Consider the following 21,237-nt stretch of genomic DNA (forward strand, 5'->3'; position numbering starts at 1 on the left):
TTTTTTTTTTTTTTTAATATTATTTCATTTAATCGTTTAAGAAATGAATTGTTAGTTAATAGTTATAGTTAAATAAACGTTATACCGTAAGTTTTATGTGAAAATCTTTATTTAGAGAGAAAAAAATTGGTTTATAGAAGGTTAAAGTATTATCGAATGTACACACACAGACGAATGTACAGCCATACAGGTCAACACACATACATATACAGAGGTAAACAGTACACATATACGATACGATTAGCGACACGTTTGTTCGATCATCCAACGAAAAAAGAAAAGGTCTTCCTTCGTATTCTTCGGAAAATGCAGCGTAAAGTCGTTGAAAAGGACGACAAGTACTCGTCGCGCTTTTCATCGGATTTTAACGCGATTTAGTTTTCGGCTTTATTGCGATCCGTTGCTTTTCTCTGCATCTCTCTCTCTCTCTCTCTCTCTCTCTCTCTCTCTCTCCTCTCTCTTTCGAGTTTAGCACAAGATCGCGAACTTCTATTTACGAACCCTCTTACGAGTATTTACGAACGGTAGAAAAATCTTTCGAGACTGCGCTGATCGATCGCCTAAGTTTATATTGAAAAGTTCGACTAATCGATTAATTTCGCTTCAGACCAGATCTTAAAAAATATTAAAAGAACTTCTATCATCGGAACAAATGATAATTATAACGAAAATAAAGCTTATTCTTTATAAATAACAAATAACAATATCTGTACAAATTAATAAATAATCAAAAAACGATCGAACCTTTCTTTTCATAGTTGATAAAATATCAGGAATTAATTACAATTAAGTTTCATGATGAAACATTATCATCACTAATCGACGATATTAATTTAAATTTATTTAAATACAAAATCTATAGTTCGTGCAATAAATAAATAAAAAGAAATCAAATTTCTTTAGTATACAATCGATAAAATATAAGGAATCGATTGTAACGAAACTATGCGAGAAAATCTTGTCATCACTAACAACAAAAAAGACAAATATATAATTAATTAAATTTAAACGTACACATATTTATCAATATAGAAACTATACTATCAATTATTCGATTATTAGATAAATAATATCTGTATGAAATAAACGTATGAGAATAAATAAAGAAACGAGTTTGAAAGATGATTGATAAACGAACTGAGATCGATACGATATCTAAAGATTTTTCCTCAGTTTCAGATTTCTCACGGTTAGGAGGTTGCTCTCTAAATTTCGCCAGACATCGTGAGATCAAGAGTCGATCGTGACTACCCGTGAGATCTATTTTTCGCCTTATCATCTAACACGCCTCCTTTTGCTCTCTCTTTCTCTCTTTCTCTGTTTCTATCTCTGCTGTCTCTCATTCTCTCTCACTCTTCTTCCACAACGATGACTTTAAACGATGCCGACGCTGCGTCGAAGAACGGCAAACATCAAACGCATCGAAATAAAAGGAACATAAATAAATATAAAATATATACATCACATTTATGTTCTATTACATTTACTTGATCAATCGTTTTAGTAAACGTGTCATCTTCGATTAATTCGAGCGAACGTTCTAATTATATTCCTATTTATATTCAATCGATAAGAGAGAGAGAGAGAGTAAAAGAGAGAAAGAGAGAGTGATAGGTAGATTACAGCTCAAGTGCAATGCAAATAAATCAAGTACCTACTGCACTTTTTCGAGCAGTTCATCACTTTTTTTCAAGCAACGATCTATCGAAACATCTTTCGATATTCTTCCCTGTGAGTTTGTTATCGATAAGAAACATAAAAGTTAATTCTGACCTATAAAGATTAGGTATTACACGAAGTTGAGATTTGATTACGTCTCTGTTAACTCGAATTTAATACAAATATCTTTGATAAAGATAAAATGTCATTCTTTTCGAAAAACACGAAGACTCGAAGGAATCGATTCACGTCAAAACTTTTTGATCGACATGCAAACTTTAAACCTGTCTATCAATCTATCAATCTATGTATCCAAAATTCAAACTTCCGACTTGTGTTAGACATTTAAATGAGATTGAAATATATGTGTGTGTTGGAAGATAAATGAAAAGAATTTTTTTTAGGAATGTAAAAGAAATAATAACATAACGATGAATAAACTGCTTTCAATCTGCGATTGAAAACAAGGCTGTCCTTGTTTTGAGCAATTTTATTATAGCAATTGGTATACGATCGAGGACACGAGAATGTACCGTAAATATAATAGTAAACGATTAATGCTTATTATACGAGCGTAGCTTTGAAATTGACTGTTGTTTTAACATCAAGGACATTTGTATCGTAATTTTCAAACGTCAGATTACATTATCGTTGTTCTATATATCCATGAGTAATTAAACGTTTCAAAATCGTTTGAAAAAGAAAAATAGACAAAAGATAAATTCTAGTAAATAGAAGCTTATATAATAAATAGTAAAACAAACAAAAAGTTCTGATTATAATTTCCTCATTTCTATTAAGTTATTAAAAAGAAATACAATGACGATTTGTTTTAATCGTCCATAAATTGTCATATACAAATTTTGATTAATACAAATATATATATATATATACACATATATATATATATACACATATATATATATATATACACACACACATATTCATTATAACAATTCATAGATCAAATCTAATTCGTACAATACTCAACCTTCAATCGAGCTAATCAAAGCAATCAAGAAAACTAGTTAAACCTCTACGACGCAAAATATATAGTACTACAGTATACTATACTTATCTATATTTATAGTATATTAAATATAACTATATTTAGCAAGCATCAACATTCCGATGTCATAACTATATGACGGAAAAATGAAATAAAATAGCGTGATGGAAGATAAATAGATCACAGACAAGTAATAAAACATTTAGACAGGAAAGAGATTAATCGATCGAAGAAAAAGAAAAAAGATAAATTACCTCGCATTGCTCGCAAGCGACGGTAGCTTCACGGGGTTCGCCCTCGCACATCTGGCACTGCATTCTTGCGTTCCTCGATTCTTGATATTTTTCAACGATACGTTGCATGGCCCTATACTTGGGCAAATTATGAGCACCACCCTCGTCGAAATAAACGGTTTTGCGACATACAGGGCAAGATAGACAAAGGGTTCCCCCGGATGGTGGGAAACCACCGTTCCCGGGTGTACCAACGTAACTTCCAGGTCGTGAACTAGTCGAAGTACTACCGCAGACGACGCCCGAATCCGTTTCCGAGAGTATCGACAATTTGTCGGCTTCTTGATCGGAGCACGGAGCATTTGAAGAGTCTGTCGTCGATTCGGGTGGTGAATCGGGTGGTGCTTGAAGATTAACAGCGCACGAGAGACACAGAGCGTGCCAACAGGGCAACAAAACTGGCTCCGTGAATAGTTCTTTGCAACAAGGACATCTCAGTTCGTCCTCCATTTTCTCCCTTTTTTCCTCCTTTTTTCTTCTTCCAACGAGAGTTATATAGACTTTTCTTTTTTTTTTTTTTTTCAATATTATTTTCGAACGATCGAATGTCTGTTCGTAACAGGTTAGAGGATTGATTTAAAAGACGAGTTCAAAATATAAATTTCAAGGGCGAAGAGGAAAGATTTTTTGAGTTTGTTTTCTTTTGGTTTTTTTTTTTTTTTTCTTTTCTTTTCTTTTATGAGCGGCGCGCCGCTCGGCTACACGCGGAAACGCGCGTCCGTTCGCGTCATCGTCATCGTTACGACGACGCACTCGCACGGCACTCGAATCTCCACGACGAGTTCCACGAATCGCCGTAGGAAAGGTCGAAGGTGACGGTATAGCGCATCAGACTACGGGTTTACTTTCCTTCTTACTCTTTGAGAGTTCACTCGCGATCTGTGAGCGCGCGAATAAAAGGAATATCGAAGAGAACGAAATTCTGCTTTGGAAAATATCCTATTTCGAAGGATTACTTCGATTTTTATTTTACGCTTGTTTTCTCTTTCTTCCTCTCTTTCTCTCTCTCTCTCTCTCTCTCTCTCTCTCCCTCCCTCTCTATCCGTCTTTATCACGAAGACGAGTGAACGAGCGAGATAAGAAGCTTCGAAACGAAAAAACCGTCTTGCCTGGACGCCGGCGGCGGGTTGACTGACTCCGTGCACGGAGTCAAAGAACCGACGCGCAGCCGCGTCCGCGCACGACGCGCATCTCAGTGCCGTAGTTGATCTACGTAGTACCCCCCACTCTTTTCTTTTTCTTTGTCCTTTCCTCGATTTTTCTTTACTCCTCGTGAGTCATCGAAGTATATATTTCTTTTCTTTTTTTGTTTCTTCAATTATATTTACGATAATCTGTTATAGTTTATTTTCTTCATTTCTTATAATACAGTTGTTAGTTACGTTTGAATTGTTTATTATTTTTTGAACTTTCTACGCGTTCCTCATAAGGATGAATCATGAAATGTTTATTTATACAATTAGATATATATATGATTTTTTTTTATATATTATTTCCTGTATTTTAATTATTGTTATTGGAAGGCTCATATTTTTATAGAAATTGAAATCGATTTGTGTTATCAAAATAACTTTTCTTAAATATATCCGGTTGTTATTCCGGTATTGATAAAATGTCTTTGGATTTTCCTTCTATGAATTCATGAGATAAAATAATAATAATTGTTGAAAAAGACAGAGAAGAAGAAGAGAAAAAACGAACAACACAAAAATGTTACTAATGGATATCGCGAAATGCATCGCGTAATGACGAAGTTTTTCGTTCGATGAATTGAAAATTCTTGATCGGAGACACACTGCTTTTAAGTGTATTCCCTATGCTCAATGATACGATCAACAATGGAATTGTTTGCTACGTTCATTCTATACCATCGACTATACTTAGTCGTACGAACGAACAGTTTTTCTTCAGAATCTTTCACATTTAAAATCCAAACTTTCTGTCAACGACAAAGTATTTTGTCGTAATATACATTACAATAGTCTGTTTTATAAATCATATTTTTTCTTCAAAAAATCATACATCGTTAATTTTCACAAATAAAACTAAAATACTCTTTTGCTTGAACGGCGAAGTTACGTTCAATCTTATAATATTCTTTTTCTTCTTCTTTTTTTTTTCTTATTATTGTTATTATTATTATTATTGTTGTTATTATTATTATTATTATTATTATTATTATTATTATTATTATTATTATATTATTTATTGATAAAAATAAATTACATTTACTCGGAGCCCTCTCCATCAATGACCTGCTTTCTAAAAATTAAAATTAAAAAAAAAAATTGAAAGAAAGAAAAAAGGGATAAGGAAAAAATTCGATAGAATAATAAAAGATAAAAATAGAGTTTCGTTTGAGATATAGGAGATAAAGGTGCAAGATGAAAGTGAGAAAGGGGAAGGAAAGAGGACAATGGCTATGAACGAAGGGGCGAGAAGAAGAGGGTAGGAAAACTCGTGTAGGGGTTCGAATTCCAACGCATTCTGGCCAGGTGGGTTTCGTCTACGTTTCACGAATGAAACGAGCGAATGAACAGATAGAAAAGAAAGAGAGAAAGAGAGAGAGAGGGAGAGAGAGAGAGAAATAGACAGAATAGAAGAGAGAAGTAGATTCTCCTAGGCGTTCAAATTTCAAATGCAGAACTTTCTACATATACATATCTATACATATACGTATTCAGGTTTAATCGATCTGTAAGATTCGTCTTCGAAATTTCATACGAACTATTGCAGAGTAGTAACGTTAACTAAACTTTCTCAACTAATATGAACGCTTGGTTGAATGAAGATAGAAAGCCAAAAGACGAGAGCTACTAGTCAAAATCATTTTATCAAAGAAATGTCAGTTTGCTTGCAGCCATCATATATGTGTATAAACTGATTTATGTTGCATATGGTGAATGTAAATGTCATAACTTTATATATATATACACACACACACACACACACCATATACATTTTATACATATCCTATAAATCCTACGTACATCCTATACATTTTATATACATTCCATATAATTTATATATATATATATTATACGTATCCCATAAATCCTATATACATCTTATTTACATCTTATACTTTTTATATATTAAAATTGAATTTGACATAAGCGTAGGACTCCATAACCGGAACGAACATATATAATTCGAATCAAACGAATGTGAAAGAGTATCTTAAAACGTTTCAAAACTGTCCTTCTCGATAGTTATGTACTCATTCATGTATAAGATATATATATATATATCACACGGAAAACGTACATTGTCTTATATTTATTGCAAGGCGACTATCATGAACCAGCCAAGAACACCATTCCCATTCGAAACGATCGTAAACACCGTATGGTCCGAACGACCAATGTCCGAAGACAATACTTTTAAAAATAATGATGCGAGTCGCCTTTGGGATTGCAATAACGCGCTTCTACGTATTAGTTCCAAATTCCTCGACAATAACCGAGATATATTGCACTTTGTTTCCGGCAATATATCGAGATCGATGCGAGTTTAAGAGTAACTGATGCATGAAATTCGAACGATTGTTATTATAAATGATGTGATTGTCGATGATTATACGATAAGTTACTCTATATTTTACTTTATGATTTCTCGATGTAATTTCATTCATGTCTCTTTGTACTTTTGGGATGAAAGTTTGTAATTATTATAAACGACACTTGTTGTTATTCAACTTATGACAAGTTTCTCTATATTTTAATTTACGATTTTTTAATGTAATTTAACACGTCCTTTCATACCTTTGTAATGAAAATTTTTAATTATTATGAACGATAATTATTACTCACCTTGCGACAAATTACTCTATATTTTTATTTATGTATTTTCGATGTAATATCACATGTCTCTTTATATTTTTAGGGTGAAAGTTCTTAATTATTATAAACGATGCTTATTATTTATTTTATGACAAGTTACTATATATTTTCCTTTATGAATTTTCAAAGTAATTTCATATGTCTCTTATACATTCGGAATGAAAATTTACAATTGAATTTTAATATATAGTTCGATTAATACTATTGAATTGATTCACAAATGTCATAATAAATGTTAATTTTAAGTAAAAATTTTCTTACAATAAAACGATAATTATTTATAAATTAACATGCTGTAAATCATGAATTAGATTATATTTGTAGTTCACTTAATCAATTTTGAAAGCGATATTTAAACAATTTCAAGCACGAAACGTATTTGAAAAAATTCTCCTGAAATTTCATATAAATTCTCTGGAAAGTTTCATCGATCGAATAAAAACTCTCTTAACGAGAGTTTTATTAGAATATAAAACAAAATAAAAATATCAATAATTCGACGGTAAGTAAGAAGAAACGAGCATGAAAATGATGGAGGCGCCACGTGCTTGACCCAAACGAACAAGCTTCCTTATCAATCGAACGACGTCGAGAATGAAACACATGAACTGAAAGAGAGAGAGAGCTCTCTTCTATCCGAATTATTCGAAAAAAAATTATTCACCAGTCTTCTTCGCACAAGCGACGAGAAAGGAGGTTCTTTATGCGCGTGCGTACATCATCATTAAATTCAGTCACATTAGCATAATTAACATAATAAGCCTTTAAGACAATATGAAATTTTTACATTAATATTTAAGAAAAAAAAAAAAAATCATTTCTTAACGGTTGGTATCGATTGATTTTTAAATAAAATTTACCATCTACGTTCTATCTTAGTTTTAATGATTGTCTCTCACTCTTTCTCTTTTTCTTTCTCTTTCTTTAATTAAGTCACCTATTTCCATCTCTCTCCTTCACAAAATCTTCAGACTTTACCAAGAGATTTCGCATTTACATCTCTCGAACGTGTGTGAATTTATGACTATGATAAATACAAATGATAAATCTTGTGTAATCTAATAAAAAGAAAAATAACATTATCAGTGATAATCATATATCTTTGTAGTGAGCAAGTTTAATGAGGACAACTAATTATATATGTATATAAATATATGTGCATATATATATATATATATGTATATGTATATTACTTGATTAGTTCAGTACTCTAACTGCAAAGTTGCAAGAACATGAACGACGTATATATCAATACGCGTGACTGTCGTTCGATATTGATTTTTTTGTAATTGAGAAGTAGGTCGTAAACACGTGTTTTATGAGAAACGGAAATGAAGTTGTGTCTTAACGATGATGGCTTCTTTACGATTGCGTCGTGTATATAAATGAAATTGGTTTCGTGATTCATTGAGGAAACTAAAATCAGATATGATGGTTATCGTTATGTAACCGGATCCATGTGTTAAAAACGATGGCGTAGAAAATGTAAGAGAGTAAACAAGTTATATTTCGAATAGATTAATTTCGAATTATCCGTGATACAAATTACTGAGATAATTCGTATAAGTCGATATCGAATTTGTTATTTTGTAAATAAATATTTGAGAAAATACGTTCGTTTTGGTATTTAAAATATCAACGATCATAAAAGAAGTATAATCTTTTCTCTCATCGATTTTTTTGATAAATAATGCGTTTACTTAAAGTTTCTCTTTTTCGTAAGTCACGATTAGAAAGCTACGATTACGTTGAATCTATTCAAGAATTGTTTATTCTTTAAACTGCTTCGATTCGATCAAGAAAATTAAATATTACGTTTTCTTATCGTAGAGTCGTTATAAACGAAGCTAAAAAAAAAACTATACGTAAAATATCGCGAGAACGATTATGAAAATGAATTTAGTCATAGAACAACTGAACAGTGATCAGAAACGACGACATAATTAATGATTTCGTTATATAAAACAAAAAAAGAAAAATTCTTTTCCGTACGATCGAGATGTACGATGTTCGTACATATTTTTTTCAGAAACGATATAACATCAAATTCGTAGAAAGAAAAAGACCAGAATGACGGGCAGCATTTTAAGTTTATTGATAAAACCAACGATATCGTCGAATTTAAATTGTCTGATACGTCGCTATACGTCAAGGTTAGTTTTAAACTTTCTCTCTCTCTCTCTCTCTCTCTCTCTCTCTCTCTCTCTCTCTCTCTCTCTCACTCACTCACTCTCTCACTCTCACTCTTTTCCTTCTCTCGAGAAATTTTTGTTTCCAATGTAATAAATATTTAAATAAATAAATAAATAAAATAAGATAAAATAAATTAATTGTTATATTTAGTAGCAGTGATGTTTGCAACGTATACGATCTCGTTGTTGTTGGAGGTGGAATCGTGGGATGTGCTACGGCACGTGAAATGTTAATAAGACATCCTAATTTGAAAATAGCTATCGTAGAAAAAGAGAATGCTTTAGCAAAACATCAAACAGGTCACAATAGTGGCGTCATTCATGCTGGCATTTATTATATGCCTGGTAGTATGAAGGTAATATAAAAAAATGATACTTTTAACGAAGGAAATTAGATTTACGATAACTTTCGAAAGATCTAGTTGCTTTTTAAGCAATCCTAATCTCGATCGATTCCAAACGATTGAGCAACATTCCCTTAAGAAATGTTTGATCCGGTAGCCAATGATTGCAGGCGAAGCTGTGCGTCGAAGGTTTGAAACTGTCCTATGACTATTTATGCAAGAAAGGTATACCTCATAAAAAGATCGGTAAATTGATAGTAGCTCAGAATGAACAACAAGCTAATTTGATAAACGTTCTGTTCGATCGAGGATTGAAAAATAATGTACCTGATCTTCAATTAGTCGATAAAGAGTGCATTTCAAATTACGAACCGAAATGTAAGGTAAATATTTGATAGAATACTATTATAAAATCGAGTGTTCGTTAAAAAAATATCGAGTATTGTTTAAGAATTCGCTATATCGATAAAAACAAAAACATTTTTGTTTTCAGGGTATAAAGGCCATTTGGTCGCCGTGGACGGGAATTGTGAATTGGGCTGAGGTTTGCTATCACTTTGCAGAAGATTTTCAAAAAATGGGCGGTCAAATATTTCTTAATTACGAAGTTAGTGGATTCTCTGAAATGTTGGAATCGCATAATGAAGGACTGTTGACACCTATAATCGTTCAGTCTAAAAATAAGGTGCACTTATTTCTCCTTTGATTTGACAGAAGTTTTACGAATTCTTACTGATGATTATCCTGTAATTTATTTCAGTTTATTTCAACGAAATATGTATTAACATGCGCTGGTTTATATTCGGATCGTTTAGCCGTCATGACGGGATGCGATCGCAATCCACGGATAGTTCCCTTCCGAGGCGAATACCTTCTTCTAAATGAAAATAAAAGACATTTATGTACAACGAACATATATCCGGTACCTAATCCGAAATTACCGTTCTTGGGCGTACATTTTACGCCTAGAATAAACGGTGAAATATGGGTCGGCCCAAATGCTATTTTGGCACTATCTAGAGAAGGTTACAAGTAAGGATCAGCAGAAAAGTTCATTAAAAAATCGTAAAAGTGAAAGATACTCATCGAAGTTCTGTCATTTTATGCATTTAGATGGACAGATATCAACATAAGAGACTGCATAGAAATGGCCAAGTTTCCTGGATTGTATAAGCTGCTCTTCAGGTACTTTATACCTGGAGTTAAAGAAATAGTTAAATCAATATTCTACCCATTGGCAATAAAGGATATTCAAAAATTTATACCAGAAATTTCGTTTAAAGATGTAAAGAGGTAGGTATGGTTTTGTACGTGTACCTTATATCTCTTTGTTTTCGAGTGTAATTCTTCTAATATTTTGAATAACTTCATTGTTTCATTTCAGAGGACCAGCTGGTGTCAGGGCACAAGCATTAGACAATGATGGCAAATTAGTAGACGACTTTGTTTTTGACAGTGGAAATGGCAGTATTGGAAGCAGAGTTCTTCATTGTCGTAATGCTCCTTCGCCTGCTGCAACGAGTAGTATGGCCATAGCAAAATACATTGCTGATAAAATGGAAAACGATTTCAAGTTTTAATATTCTGTGATATAATTGAAGGATCTAATGAAATTTCTCAGCAATGAGGAAAGTTCCATTCTCTTGTACACAGTAATTATACTTCATAATAGAATCTGTCACTGTCCAAAATATATATCGTAAGATTATAATATATTTTGTTACGCCGTTTCTATATATTAGTTAGTACTTGATATTTCATAGCAATCATATAATGCATTACATGTGTTTTTAAAAGAATTTATTGAAAAGAAATAAAAACAAAATGAAATTTTTATATTCTTGTATTAAAATTTTTGTATAACAGCAATCGACGATAAATATCTGTTTATGTTCTATGTATTTTCTTGTATGTATATACATTTATATATAAATATCTTTTTCTAAAAATTTGTAATAAATCAGCATGTTTTGGTATCACACGTATGACGTATACTTTCCATAAGTATTTATCATTTTGACTGATTCGCATGACTGATATCATGGCTAATATAATAAGCATATTAACCACTACCAGGTACATATGATTAAAAAACTACTAAAATCGAGTTAAAAATATCTAAAATGTATATTATAAATGTATATTGCAAAATGATTTATATAATAATTTAGATCAGTCTAATACCATTCCCTGATATTAAAACTCTAGATGTTGGAAAGTCCAATGCAACTGTCGAATGAAACATCATATTTGAGAGAACAACGACATATTCACTCAAAGCGAACATGGAATATACTGAAATCATAAAAAACTATTGATTTTCCTTTCTACATTAAGAATTCAAAGTAATCTAACTACTAATTACATACTTTATTATATTGTAAATTTATTATTTTATAATTTTTCTACTTACCTAATGGTTCACAGTATTTATTATGCCTATAAAAAAAGTAAGATGCTAATAATATGGACAGTACATTTGACATCATTGCCCTCCATTTCCACCTTATAGATGTAGTTTCAGAAAAATCTCTGGTTACGTTACAACAATTTTTCATAACAAAGTATGATAATGGCATGTAGATAGAAGACATTATTAAAAATGTTATAAAAGATACTTTGTGAAATACTGCAAAAAATTAACATTTACCATTATTACCATTATTCTCAACAAATGCAAGTAAATGTATAAATGTATATATATACCGTAGTTCGAGTCCGAACTCCAGAAACTTAAAGTTACTAGAGATAAATTTTCAACAATATATGCGGCCAAAACAATGTTACTAATATATCGTGCCCATTTATATACATGCTCTTTATAATAACGGTAATACATAATTAGAACTAATATTCTAGTTATAACTTGCGTTGCAATTGCCAATTTCCAAATATCCTTTTGAGGTCTATAATGGCCGATCGTTGCAGAGACTGATGGAAGAAAATTGTAAACCTACATAGAATAGCATGGAAAGTTTAACTAGAAATGTATTATTTGTATCTAATTCATACATCTAATGAAATAAATAATAAATTTTAAAATGATTACATTAATTCAGAATGTTCTCATTCTTAATTAGTCTTTGTAAATATTTTATTAATTAGATTTTACCTTACAATGGGTTGCAGTGGCATGTTCAAAATTATAGAGTACCGACCAAATAACGCAAAAAATAAATGCAAACAGCGGTATAGATACAGTGACCCATGCTAATCTCGAAAATGAAATAATCGCTCGAACTTTCAACATGTCTTCTTCAGTGAGGGGAATGTAATCTGACCCCAGTCTCAATTTACTCATAGTCAGGGAGTTCCTAGTTGATATTTTTTACGTCACAGAAATACCGTCAAATAAGATTATGCTGCCAAATGCTTTCTCAATTCTTAATACCCTACGAATGTCGTAACAATATTTCGTTAGCTCGTAACACCTGCTTTGGAGATAAAATATCGTGACTGATAACGAAAACATTTAAATCTATATTTTGTAATTGGAATTAGTCTAAAAATACAATAATTTTGTTTCGCCGAATTAAATATCATAATAATAAAATTAATACGTAGGTGCAGCCATATTGGAAATTTAACATCTGTACCAACAGTAAACATATAATCATGAACTAGAGAAATAGTTTTAGAGTTCTTGAAAGAAAAACAAAATGACGACTATTATGCACGCTATCTATTAGGAATAAACAAATTATACTCTCTCGACTATTGGCTACAGATATTCAAATGATTTTAAACAAAATATTTTTAAAATTAAACTTAAGATCATTTCTTTATCTTTAAGATCCTAGCGACATCAACCGTGAAAATGTATTAATATGTATACGTAACTGAATATGAACTTGTTCAGATAAACTCTTATCAGTTATTTTTATCGTATTTAAAATCTAATCAAACAGAAAAAGAATGTAAATTTTATTTATTCATGAACCGTCGAAGACAAAATTTCAATTTTTATGGAAATATGAACGAATATGAATAAAACTAAATTTTGATGATAATAGAATCAAATAGAACTAAATAGAACTAAATAATGTTCCTATGTGCATGTTGCTCGAACGATAAAATGCAATGATGTATTTTTTTACGTGACTAAGAGATGGCTCTGTTCTAGCCTAATAGGTATCAGCTGATCGTATTGTGTATATCGTGATACGCGTTACAATTATATTATTTGTATATTGCAATTTTATTAAAAGAAAGAAATATTGATGTGTTTTGTGGACAGAAATTTTAAACGATCCTTTATATCGTGTATCGATAATATTTAATGAATCTATTGATATAAACAAAGCGTTTCATTATTCTGACTTCATTTAATAAGTTTGAGGTTAAAGTTACTAGTGATAATAAAAAAGTTATGTTTTTTTTTTAACACGATTAAAAAACGAATATAAATCCTGTCAGCCTTGTTTATCAATTGGTAGAAGTGACATAGAAGTTCGCTTACCAAACAACGAAACATGTAAGTCTATTAACAGTATATTTTTTATAATATATGGTAGTTTTAAAATTTTTAGATAATACTTCAGTTTAATTTCAATAACTATTGATACATTACGTCAACCTGCAATACTGTCGGAACATTTGTTATAGACTGATTATTTGTTATTTATATAATAATGACGGCTTTATATAACAGGCACAATACTCTATATAACAAACATAATTGACTTAGTACTACTATTGTATTAGTATTAATAGATTTATTGAGTTAAAGAATATTTATTATCTATCTAAAAAATATTATTGAATATTTATTGTTGATTTAAAAAATATTTTATCACTATTAACATATATCGAAACTTGTTTCCGAATTTGGAATTGAAAATATTATACAAGTATAGTATAGAAAAGAGATAGATGAATAAGAATATAAGTTCAGATTATATATCTACCTATAGATTTGTGAGAAGTTGAAAAGATGAAAGCAAAAGAAAAGATAAAAAAAGTATTCCGTATATTTTTTAAAACAATACATTTAAATAAAATCTATCCACCTTTTTTCATTTTCAACGTGACGTGAAACGATGAAATCCTATTTAGAAATATCACTTTATAATCACCTTTCATTAAGGCGTTACAAACGTATCCTATTAAATCGTTATTTTTAAAAGTACTTTTTAATTAACTTCATTATGGTAGTTCCATTAAAACGGGGGTAGTCATTAGTCAGATCGTTCGCCGCAAAACGAAATCTTTCCCTTAATTTTCTTAATGCTTGTGTCGAACATTAATCATTGTAGTCAAAAAAGTAACGTCTATAATAACGCGATAATAGTATTACGAACTGATATATTTAATATTAATGAGAAGAATAATAATATTAATTATATCTTTAATAATTTTTATTAATTTCTTTTTTCTTTTTTATTAATTTTTCAAATCAAACTTGGCGATATACTTTTTCTCTCCGTTTTTTTTTTTTATTAATCGATCGACTTTACAAAACTTGGCGAGAAAGTAAATTAGATTCGTTAGGAAACGTTTAAGAAATGGATTTCGTTATTTATGCTTGAAAATGTTGCTCATTCACTAATACACGTAGAAGTCATCATTCACGGACAATTCATGTTCCGGTTCGTCGAAACGCTAGTCTCTTGTTAACAAGACTCTTTGTCTCGAGTCCACTCATCGATCAGACTGTTCTGGATTTCGGAATCCAGTCCTGCCAATTAATTTTCCCGCAGGGCAAACTGCCGGCCCTTGACAACTTTGGAACTGGATGGCATCGTTCCATCCGTCCTACTATTGTCCAGCCACATTTTATATTTATTTTATAAATCTTTTCTTAACACCGTTAGAACGATACATCGATTAAGATATTTACATGTTTAATGTATCCGATAAAATATCGTATTTAAATATTTAATTTGTGACATTAAATAAGACATAAGAAAGAAAAAGATTAATACAAACTATGTACTAAAAAAAAAAAAAAAAAAAAAAAAAAAAAAAAAAAAAAAAAAAAAACTGACAAAAAACAAAATAAAACTAAATATACATTGGAAAGAACAAAGAAAGAAAGAAAAAAAAGTCGTTTTACGAGTCCGACGGAGTTCCGTTAATTAAATATAAATATTTGACTTGTTATGACGTAAAATAATAAATATCTTTTATAGAAAAACTGATTTTCTTTTTCTCGAACAGAATGAAACGTTAACAAAACTAACATTATCAATGTTATTATAAAATAATTGTCCTTTTTTCGAGATACGATATATTTAAATTGAAATGCATATTTTTAACGCGTGAAAAATCGAATTTAAACATTGACACGATAAAACCGATAGCAACAAACACAGTTGAACAAAATCAATTAAAAAATTTATTACACGCTGGTTGAACTCCGTCTCGTACTTTTCCACTCGCGTTTAAATCCCCGCTTCGATTTCGCGAGCAGGATCGTATTCATCTTTAATCCTACTTTAATCCGTTTCCTGGATGCGGAACGGCTGCGTTTTCATTACTGTGTATACACTCATCCTTTTTATTTTTCGTAGAAGCTTACATATTGTATTTTCTTGGTGTTGCTTTGATTTCTTTTTTAGAATTTATGGAAAATATAATAACGTTAGAAACATTGATAGTACATAGACGTGAGAAAAGAATTTCATAATAGGTTTCTTCCTTTATCTGAACAAATCTGGACCGTTTAGCGATCGATATTTATGAATTATTACCAAATTCCTCTCATATTTTTTATCGCGTATATTTTGTTATTCCTAAGTATAGTATATGTGTGTATTTGCGAGGGTTTCCACTTACCACAAAAGCAATACGACACGACATGTATCAGCCAAGTGCTAAAAGGAGCCTTACTTCGTATTTGCCGTCTTCGTCTTCACGGACAACGTCATGGCTTTAAGGCTTGGCCAGTTTCATGCGAGGACTTAGACGCAATGCGTCGGGACACTTTGCCAGAAAGACCGCAGTATCGTTGTGTTATAACAAAGAACAGAGATAGATAGATAGATGAATAGATAGAAATGGAGAGAGAAAGAGAGAAAGAGAGAAAGAGAGGAAAACTAAATCCTTATCTTTTCTTCTATATTTCCTTGTATCTTTGTCTCTCTGTTTCTATTTCTCTGTTTCTGTCTGTCTCTCTCTCTTTCTCTCTATCATTCTCTGTTTATCTCTTCGTTGGACCATTCAAAGAACTGCTTTTGCCGACTCAGTCTCGTGGATGCGGAGAAATGCGGCCTTTTTGACTGACGCGCACCGCACTGCTGCTTTTGGCAGAGTGGTTACATCACGAATTGGTCGAAGCACCTTCCTCCTGCTTCTATCTCCTTTTTCTTTTTTTTTTTTTAATTTGTACACTTATTTGTCCGCAATGATCTTATAGGCTTAGGCTACGATATAACGAAAGAAACGATAAACAACAATAATACATTTGCTTTTTGTTCACTTTCGAATACGATCTTTAATTAACTTTTTTTTTATTTTTAACGATATATCTTTTTCTTGTTTTCTTATTTTTACTTCACGAGAGATTAATCGTTTGTTAAATTTGTCATTGGAACATTTATATTTGGAACAAAAATTGTGGATTCGTTGAGAAGAGGAAGAACTTCTGTTTTCCGATTATGCAAAGTTTCCTTGGTGGCAAAGACTTTGGCGAGAGTACCTTCGACGCAATCGGTAAACGCAATCCGGTGCCAGCACTTTCAAGGTTCTCTTGACACAATGCCTCCTTGTTCTTTATCACTTTGATACAATCTTAGAGATGCTTCGTTAAAATATATGCGAAAATTGTCAAGTTCCATCAAGAAGCAATTGATTTTCAATTGATCAGATTATACAGTCTATCTTAAATGACTTCAAAAGAAAATTTCACTTTGAATTTTCTTTAAAAATACTAATAAAAACTACTTTTCAAAGGACCCAGTGTCGTACATATACTGTACAAATTATTTGAAGCAAATGTAAGAAGAAAAGAAAAGAAAAGAAAAGAAAAGAGAAAATAATTAATACAAAAATTGAAAAAATTGACACCGAATGAAAATAAATATATAATACATACATCGATAAGAATAAAACTTATTTTTACAAATCTCATCGTTTAAGAATGACAATTAAAAAAAAAAATATATATATATATACTAAATATATTAATTTATCGTAAATGTTCGATTTTCTATGACGTATAAAATCATAAAGGATGTAATGAAAAACTTGAGACAGAGTAAAAGCAAATATAAATTAAAATAAATAAATATTTTTATACGGATTTTTAAGAACGGTCGAACGGAAAATATATTAATTAATTATATAATTAATTCATTCAAAAACGTTTCAATTCGTTATGATATATTTTGGTTTATTAAGAAGATACAATAGATGCAGATATTCGATGTTATCTAAGCAGAACGTCGTCGCTATTTCGGAAGCTAACTACGAATGTCGAAGAAGAAGAGAGAAGAAGAAACGACGGTAGCAAACCCAATAGGAAATGATTCGTTGGTCCAGCTAACATGTTCGGAGACGTGGAACGCCAGTGGAGAAATGTTTACGTCTTCTTCACAAGGAAAGGCCAGTTGTATGAGTTGAATCTTTCGAACTTGTTATTCCACGCTTTAAACGAGCGACTGTTCCCTCGAAAATGAAGCATCGAGACGCGAACGACGTATGTACGCTTCACTGTATTTTGAAGATGCTGACGAAATGCAAGCCGTTCTAACGGAAGTACACGAAAAAGTTTACGAATTAAAAATAAAAAAAAAAAATTTTGATTTTTACTCATTTATATATATAAACGATATAGATTTAGCACACGTACTGAATAACACACAAATTTAAATGGTTCTAATCGAATTACATGGAAAAACAAACGAAATGTTTTTATCTAATAAAAATGAATCTGCAATTATCTAATATTCCTGCATAAGACACGAATGTCTTATTGACAAATTTAAATGACTCTAATCAAATTTTTATAGAAGATTTAAACGCATGATTTTATCTAATAAAAATGAATCTTCAATTATTTAATATTCGTGCGTAAAACATAGATATTGTCATCGAGAAATTTAAATGATCTCTAATTTTATTTCGTAAATGATTTTATCTAATTAAAAATAAAAACAAACGAATATATAATTATTTAATAAAGAAGACTTTTGAAAATGCATGTCATTTCCATGATAAATGCAGGTTCTATCATATCCTAACGAGTACTATATTTGTCGCGGTCGAGCAAAGCCCATCGGTTTCACGGTTGAATGAAACTGCGTGTGCTGCCGACATTAGATTCTATTTGTGTCAAACAATACGAAACACATATATGTAGAAACCCACAGGCTGTCGAAGCTTGCATAAGCATCACTTAAATATCTTTACGTCACTACGATTCTCTTTTCTTGTTTCTCCTTTCTTTCTTTACAATTTCGATTTCGTCTTTTCCACTATCGATGAAAACGAATTTGTTTTTTACTTCCAGAATGAAATATAATAAGAAATTCATACTTTTAAAAAACTATGGTTTTTTTTTTATTGCTTGTAATATATACATTGAACGTCGTCGATACGAACACGACGATTACTATAAATCTTTTTTAAAATCACGTGATATAACTTAGCATCTCCGAAATGAAATTTATTATTTATTATTTTTATTGGTAATAAAATACGACGAATAAAATAGAAATTTAAGTGACGTCGTTTGACCTTCTCATATGATGGGAAAAGGATTAGAATTTCATTCGGGAGATGCGTAAATATGACATAAGCTTCGACGTGGGTCAAGTACGAAGAGAAGAGGGTCGGTGGTATTTTGACGCATCTGTCAGTCGATAAATCGTTAATGGAACTAGAAACCCAACACTTGCGATAGTGCAATGAAACTACAGAAGTTTCTCTATGTATCATAGGTACGGTGTAGTAAAAGCATGACTTGTTTTTCTTCTTTACGGTCTTGTTTTTTTCGTTTTTTCTTTCCTGGTTTTTTTCTGTTCTTCTTTTTTTTTTCTTTTTTTAAGCAAACCAGTTTTTATTCAATTTATTTTCCTTTTTGGATTTTATATATATAATTATATTTCAATATCAGAGAACGAGTAAAATGATAATAATAATTTGAATTGAAAAAATTGGAGATGCAAATTATTATGAAAAAACGAATGATTAATCGAAATAACAAATTAATAATCGCAAATGTGTTCGTGTTCGAATTCATTGAAATTTCCGTGTAATTGTAAGACCATGTTCTGATTTTTGTTCGACCGCATTTAGAAAGCACGAAAGCTTACATACGTGAAAGTTGTATAATTATCGAATGATACGCATCCAAAGAAATTGGATTTCATTGCACTAGTTTCTCGGCAAGTCTTATCGCTTACGTTCGTAACCGTAATAGAAGTCGGTTATCGAACTGCATTGTCAGTCTTACGTATGCATCTCCATGCAGTATCTCTGCAAATAATTGTTCATGTCTATTGGTTTCAAGGATAGTAAACTGTCAAAGAAAAGAAGAGAAATGCAAATATTTATTGGATTGATTCATAAATAAGTGACACATTTTATTATTATTATTATTATTATTATAATTATTATTATTATAATTATTATTATAACGATACTTACATATGAATCAAACCAATATTTATAGATTCATAATTTCAAAAATAAATTGATCAGTTAAAATATGATAAAAATTTATCAATTGAATGCATAACGATAAATAAGAACGTTAAACAAATTCTCCAAACTTCCGGTAACATTGTCGTCGTAATTTTACAAATAGTTTCGATTCCGTCGGAACATTTCTCTCTTCGTTCTCCGATTAAACATGGAACCAGCGTTTCTCGTCTGCACGTAAATGCACATTCCGCTTCGTCATCAGTATTTACTCATTGCTCCCTACATTTTCCGATCACGTAGCGATTAATCGTCAAAGTTACTACGCCACGAACGAGATGAACGACGATTTTCGAATCGGCCTATTCGTTCCGTTCGTTTCAACTTCGTCTTTCTTTCGTTTGTAACCTTTAACGAGCAATCATCAGTGATTAAATTGAAAAACTGTTATATAAAACAACGTGAATTCTTTGTGAATTTCATATTAACGTCTATAAATAATCCTTTAGGATCAAGCTTTATCTCTCTTTCTCCTTCTTTCTTTTTTTCTTTTATAAATGTTCGAGTTTTAATTCGAATCATCTATAGCGTGTATACAACGTGAACAGAATCGTGAAACTATGGATTTGCAGTGAGAAATATGGAAAAGCTATTGGACGTACGTACGTACGTATATATATATATATATATATATATATATATATATATATATACATATATATGTATATATGTATATATATGTATGTATGTATATATACGTCAAAAGAGGAAATCGAATTAACGGAAACGTTACGGCACGTGCATATTATGCATATATATGAAATTCTATATCGACTTAAACAATTTCTAAAACGACGATACATAGGCGTATAAAATAAAGAGAAAAAAAACTAACGACATTACGAAGATATATCTAGAAGAAAATAAATTTTTATGAAAAATAAAGAGAGATGAGTATCGATCGTTGAAAAAAAATTGAATCAACGTCAAAATACGATTCATCGCTTCGGGGAGATAAACGGAGGGATGAGAATGGAAAATGAAGAAGTAGAAGATGAGATTATCGATTAGCGTAATATGATTTCCGGTGAGAGCAGGTATAAGTTTTGAGATAGAGTATTGCTGTGATGGTTTGGTTTATTATGCGTACGACAAAATTGTACATTTGCCGATTAGAAAATTAACTTGGAGAGTGAAAACAAAACGTAAAACGTGTTAAGTAATATGAAAGAAGAGGGTGGGAAGTATAATAATAATTATTATCATAATAAGATACCGAATGAATTCATAATAAAGTTCTATGTTATTCTTCGT

The 21,237-nt window shown here is 31.0% G+C and overlaps 4 protein-coding genes across 12 annotated transcripts in view; 2 read left to right on the forward strand and 2 right to left on the reverse strand.

Annotated features, from left to right (window-relative positions):
• LOC122633699 (E3 ubiquitin-protein ligase TRIM9) overlaps positions 1-4,097 on the reverse strand; it is a 95,567-nt gene extending 91,470 nt beyond the window's left edge. For both annotated transcript variants that reach the window (XM_043821953.1, XM_043821943.1), the window contains exon 1: positions 2,923-4,097. In XM_043821953.1, the coding sequence (XP_043677888.1) occupies positions 2,923-3,411 (489 nt within the window). In that variant the 5' untranslated portion in view covers positions 3,412-4,097. The remainder of the gene's footprint in view (positions 1-2,922) is intronic.
• Positions 4,098-7,489: 3,392 nt separating this feature from the next.
• LOC122633701 (L-2-hydroxyglutarate dehydrogenase, mitochondrial) lies at positions 7,490-11,138 on the forward strand. Of its 6 annotated transcripts, none has more exons than XM_043821990.1 (8): positions 7,490-7,516; positions 8,833-8,956; positions 9,147-9,351; positions 9,510-9,722; positions 9,833-10,024; positions 10,100-10,371; positions 10,453-10,632; positions 10,724-11,138. In XM_043821990.1, the coding sequence occupies exons 2-8, from the start codon at positions 8,874-8,876 to the stop codon at positions 10,917-10,919; spliced, it is 1,341 nt and encodes a 446-aa protein (XP_043677925.1). In that variant the 5' UTR covers positions 7,490-7,516; positions 8,833-8,873; the 3' UTR covers positions 10,920-11,138. The 6 variants fall into 6 exon arrangements, with proteins under 6 accessions (XP_043677925.1, XP_043677948.1, XP_043677934.1 ...); XM_043822013.1 differs by having other exon boundaries at positions 9,150-9,351; XM_043821999.1 differs by having other exon boundaries at positions 7,494-7,512.
• LOC122633735 (post-GPI attachment to proteins factor 2-like) lies at positions 10,069-13,000 on the reverse strand. Of its 3 annotated transcripts, XM_043822062.1 has the most exons (6): positions 12,452-12,994; positions 12,046-12,292; positions 11,753-11,968; positions 10,657-11,634; positions 10,281-10,535; positions 10,069-10,216 (listed from the first exon to the last, which is right to left on the reverse strand). In XM_043822062.1, the coding sequence occupies exons 1-4, from the start codon at positions 12,638-12,640 to the stop codon at positions 11,507-11,509; spliced, it is 780 nt and encodes a 259-aa protein (XP_043677997.1). In that variant the 5' UTR covers positions 12,641-12,994; the 3' UTR covers positions 10,069-10,216; positions 10,281-10,535; positions 10,657-11,506. The 3 variants fall into 3 exon arrangements, with proteins under 3 accessions (XP_043677997.1, XP_043677990.1, XP_043678006.1); XM_043822055.1 differs by having other exon boundaries at positions 10,069-10,535; positions 12,452-13,000; XM_043822071.1 differs by having other exon boundaries at positions 10,069-10,535; positions 10,657-10,851; positions 12,452-12,997.
• Positions 13,001-13,469: 469 nt separating this feature from the next.
• The window catches only part of LOC122633726 (WW domain-binding protein 4), a 41,838-nt gene continuing 34,070 nt past the window's right edge, over positions 13,470-21,237 (forward strand). Inside the window, exon 1 of the mRNA XM_043822025.1 lies at positions 13,470-13,813. Within this exon, the coding sequence (XP_043677960.1) occupies positions 13,812-13,813 (2 nt within the window). The 5' untranslated portion in view covers positions 13,470-13,811. The remainder of the gene's footprint in view (positions 13,814-21,237) is intronic.

Source organism: Vespula pensylvanica, chromosome 1 (assembly GCF_014466175.1).
Source record: "Vespula pensylvanica isolate Volc-1 chromosome 1, ASM1446617v1, whole genome shotgun sequence".
NCBI lineage: Eukaryota > Metazoa > Arthropoda > Insecta > Hymenoptera > Vespidae > Vespula > Vespula pensylvanica.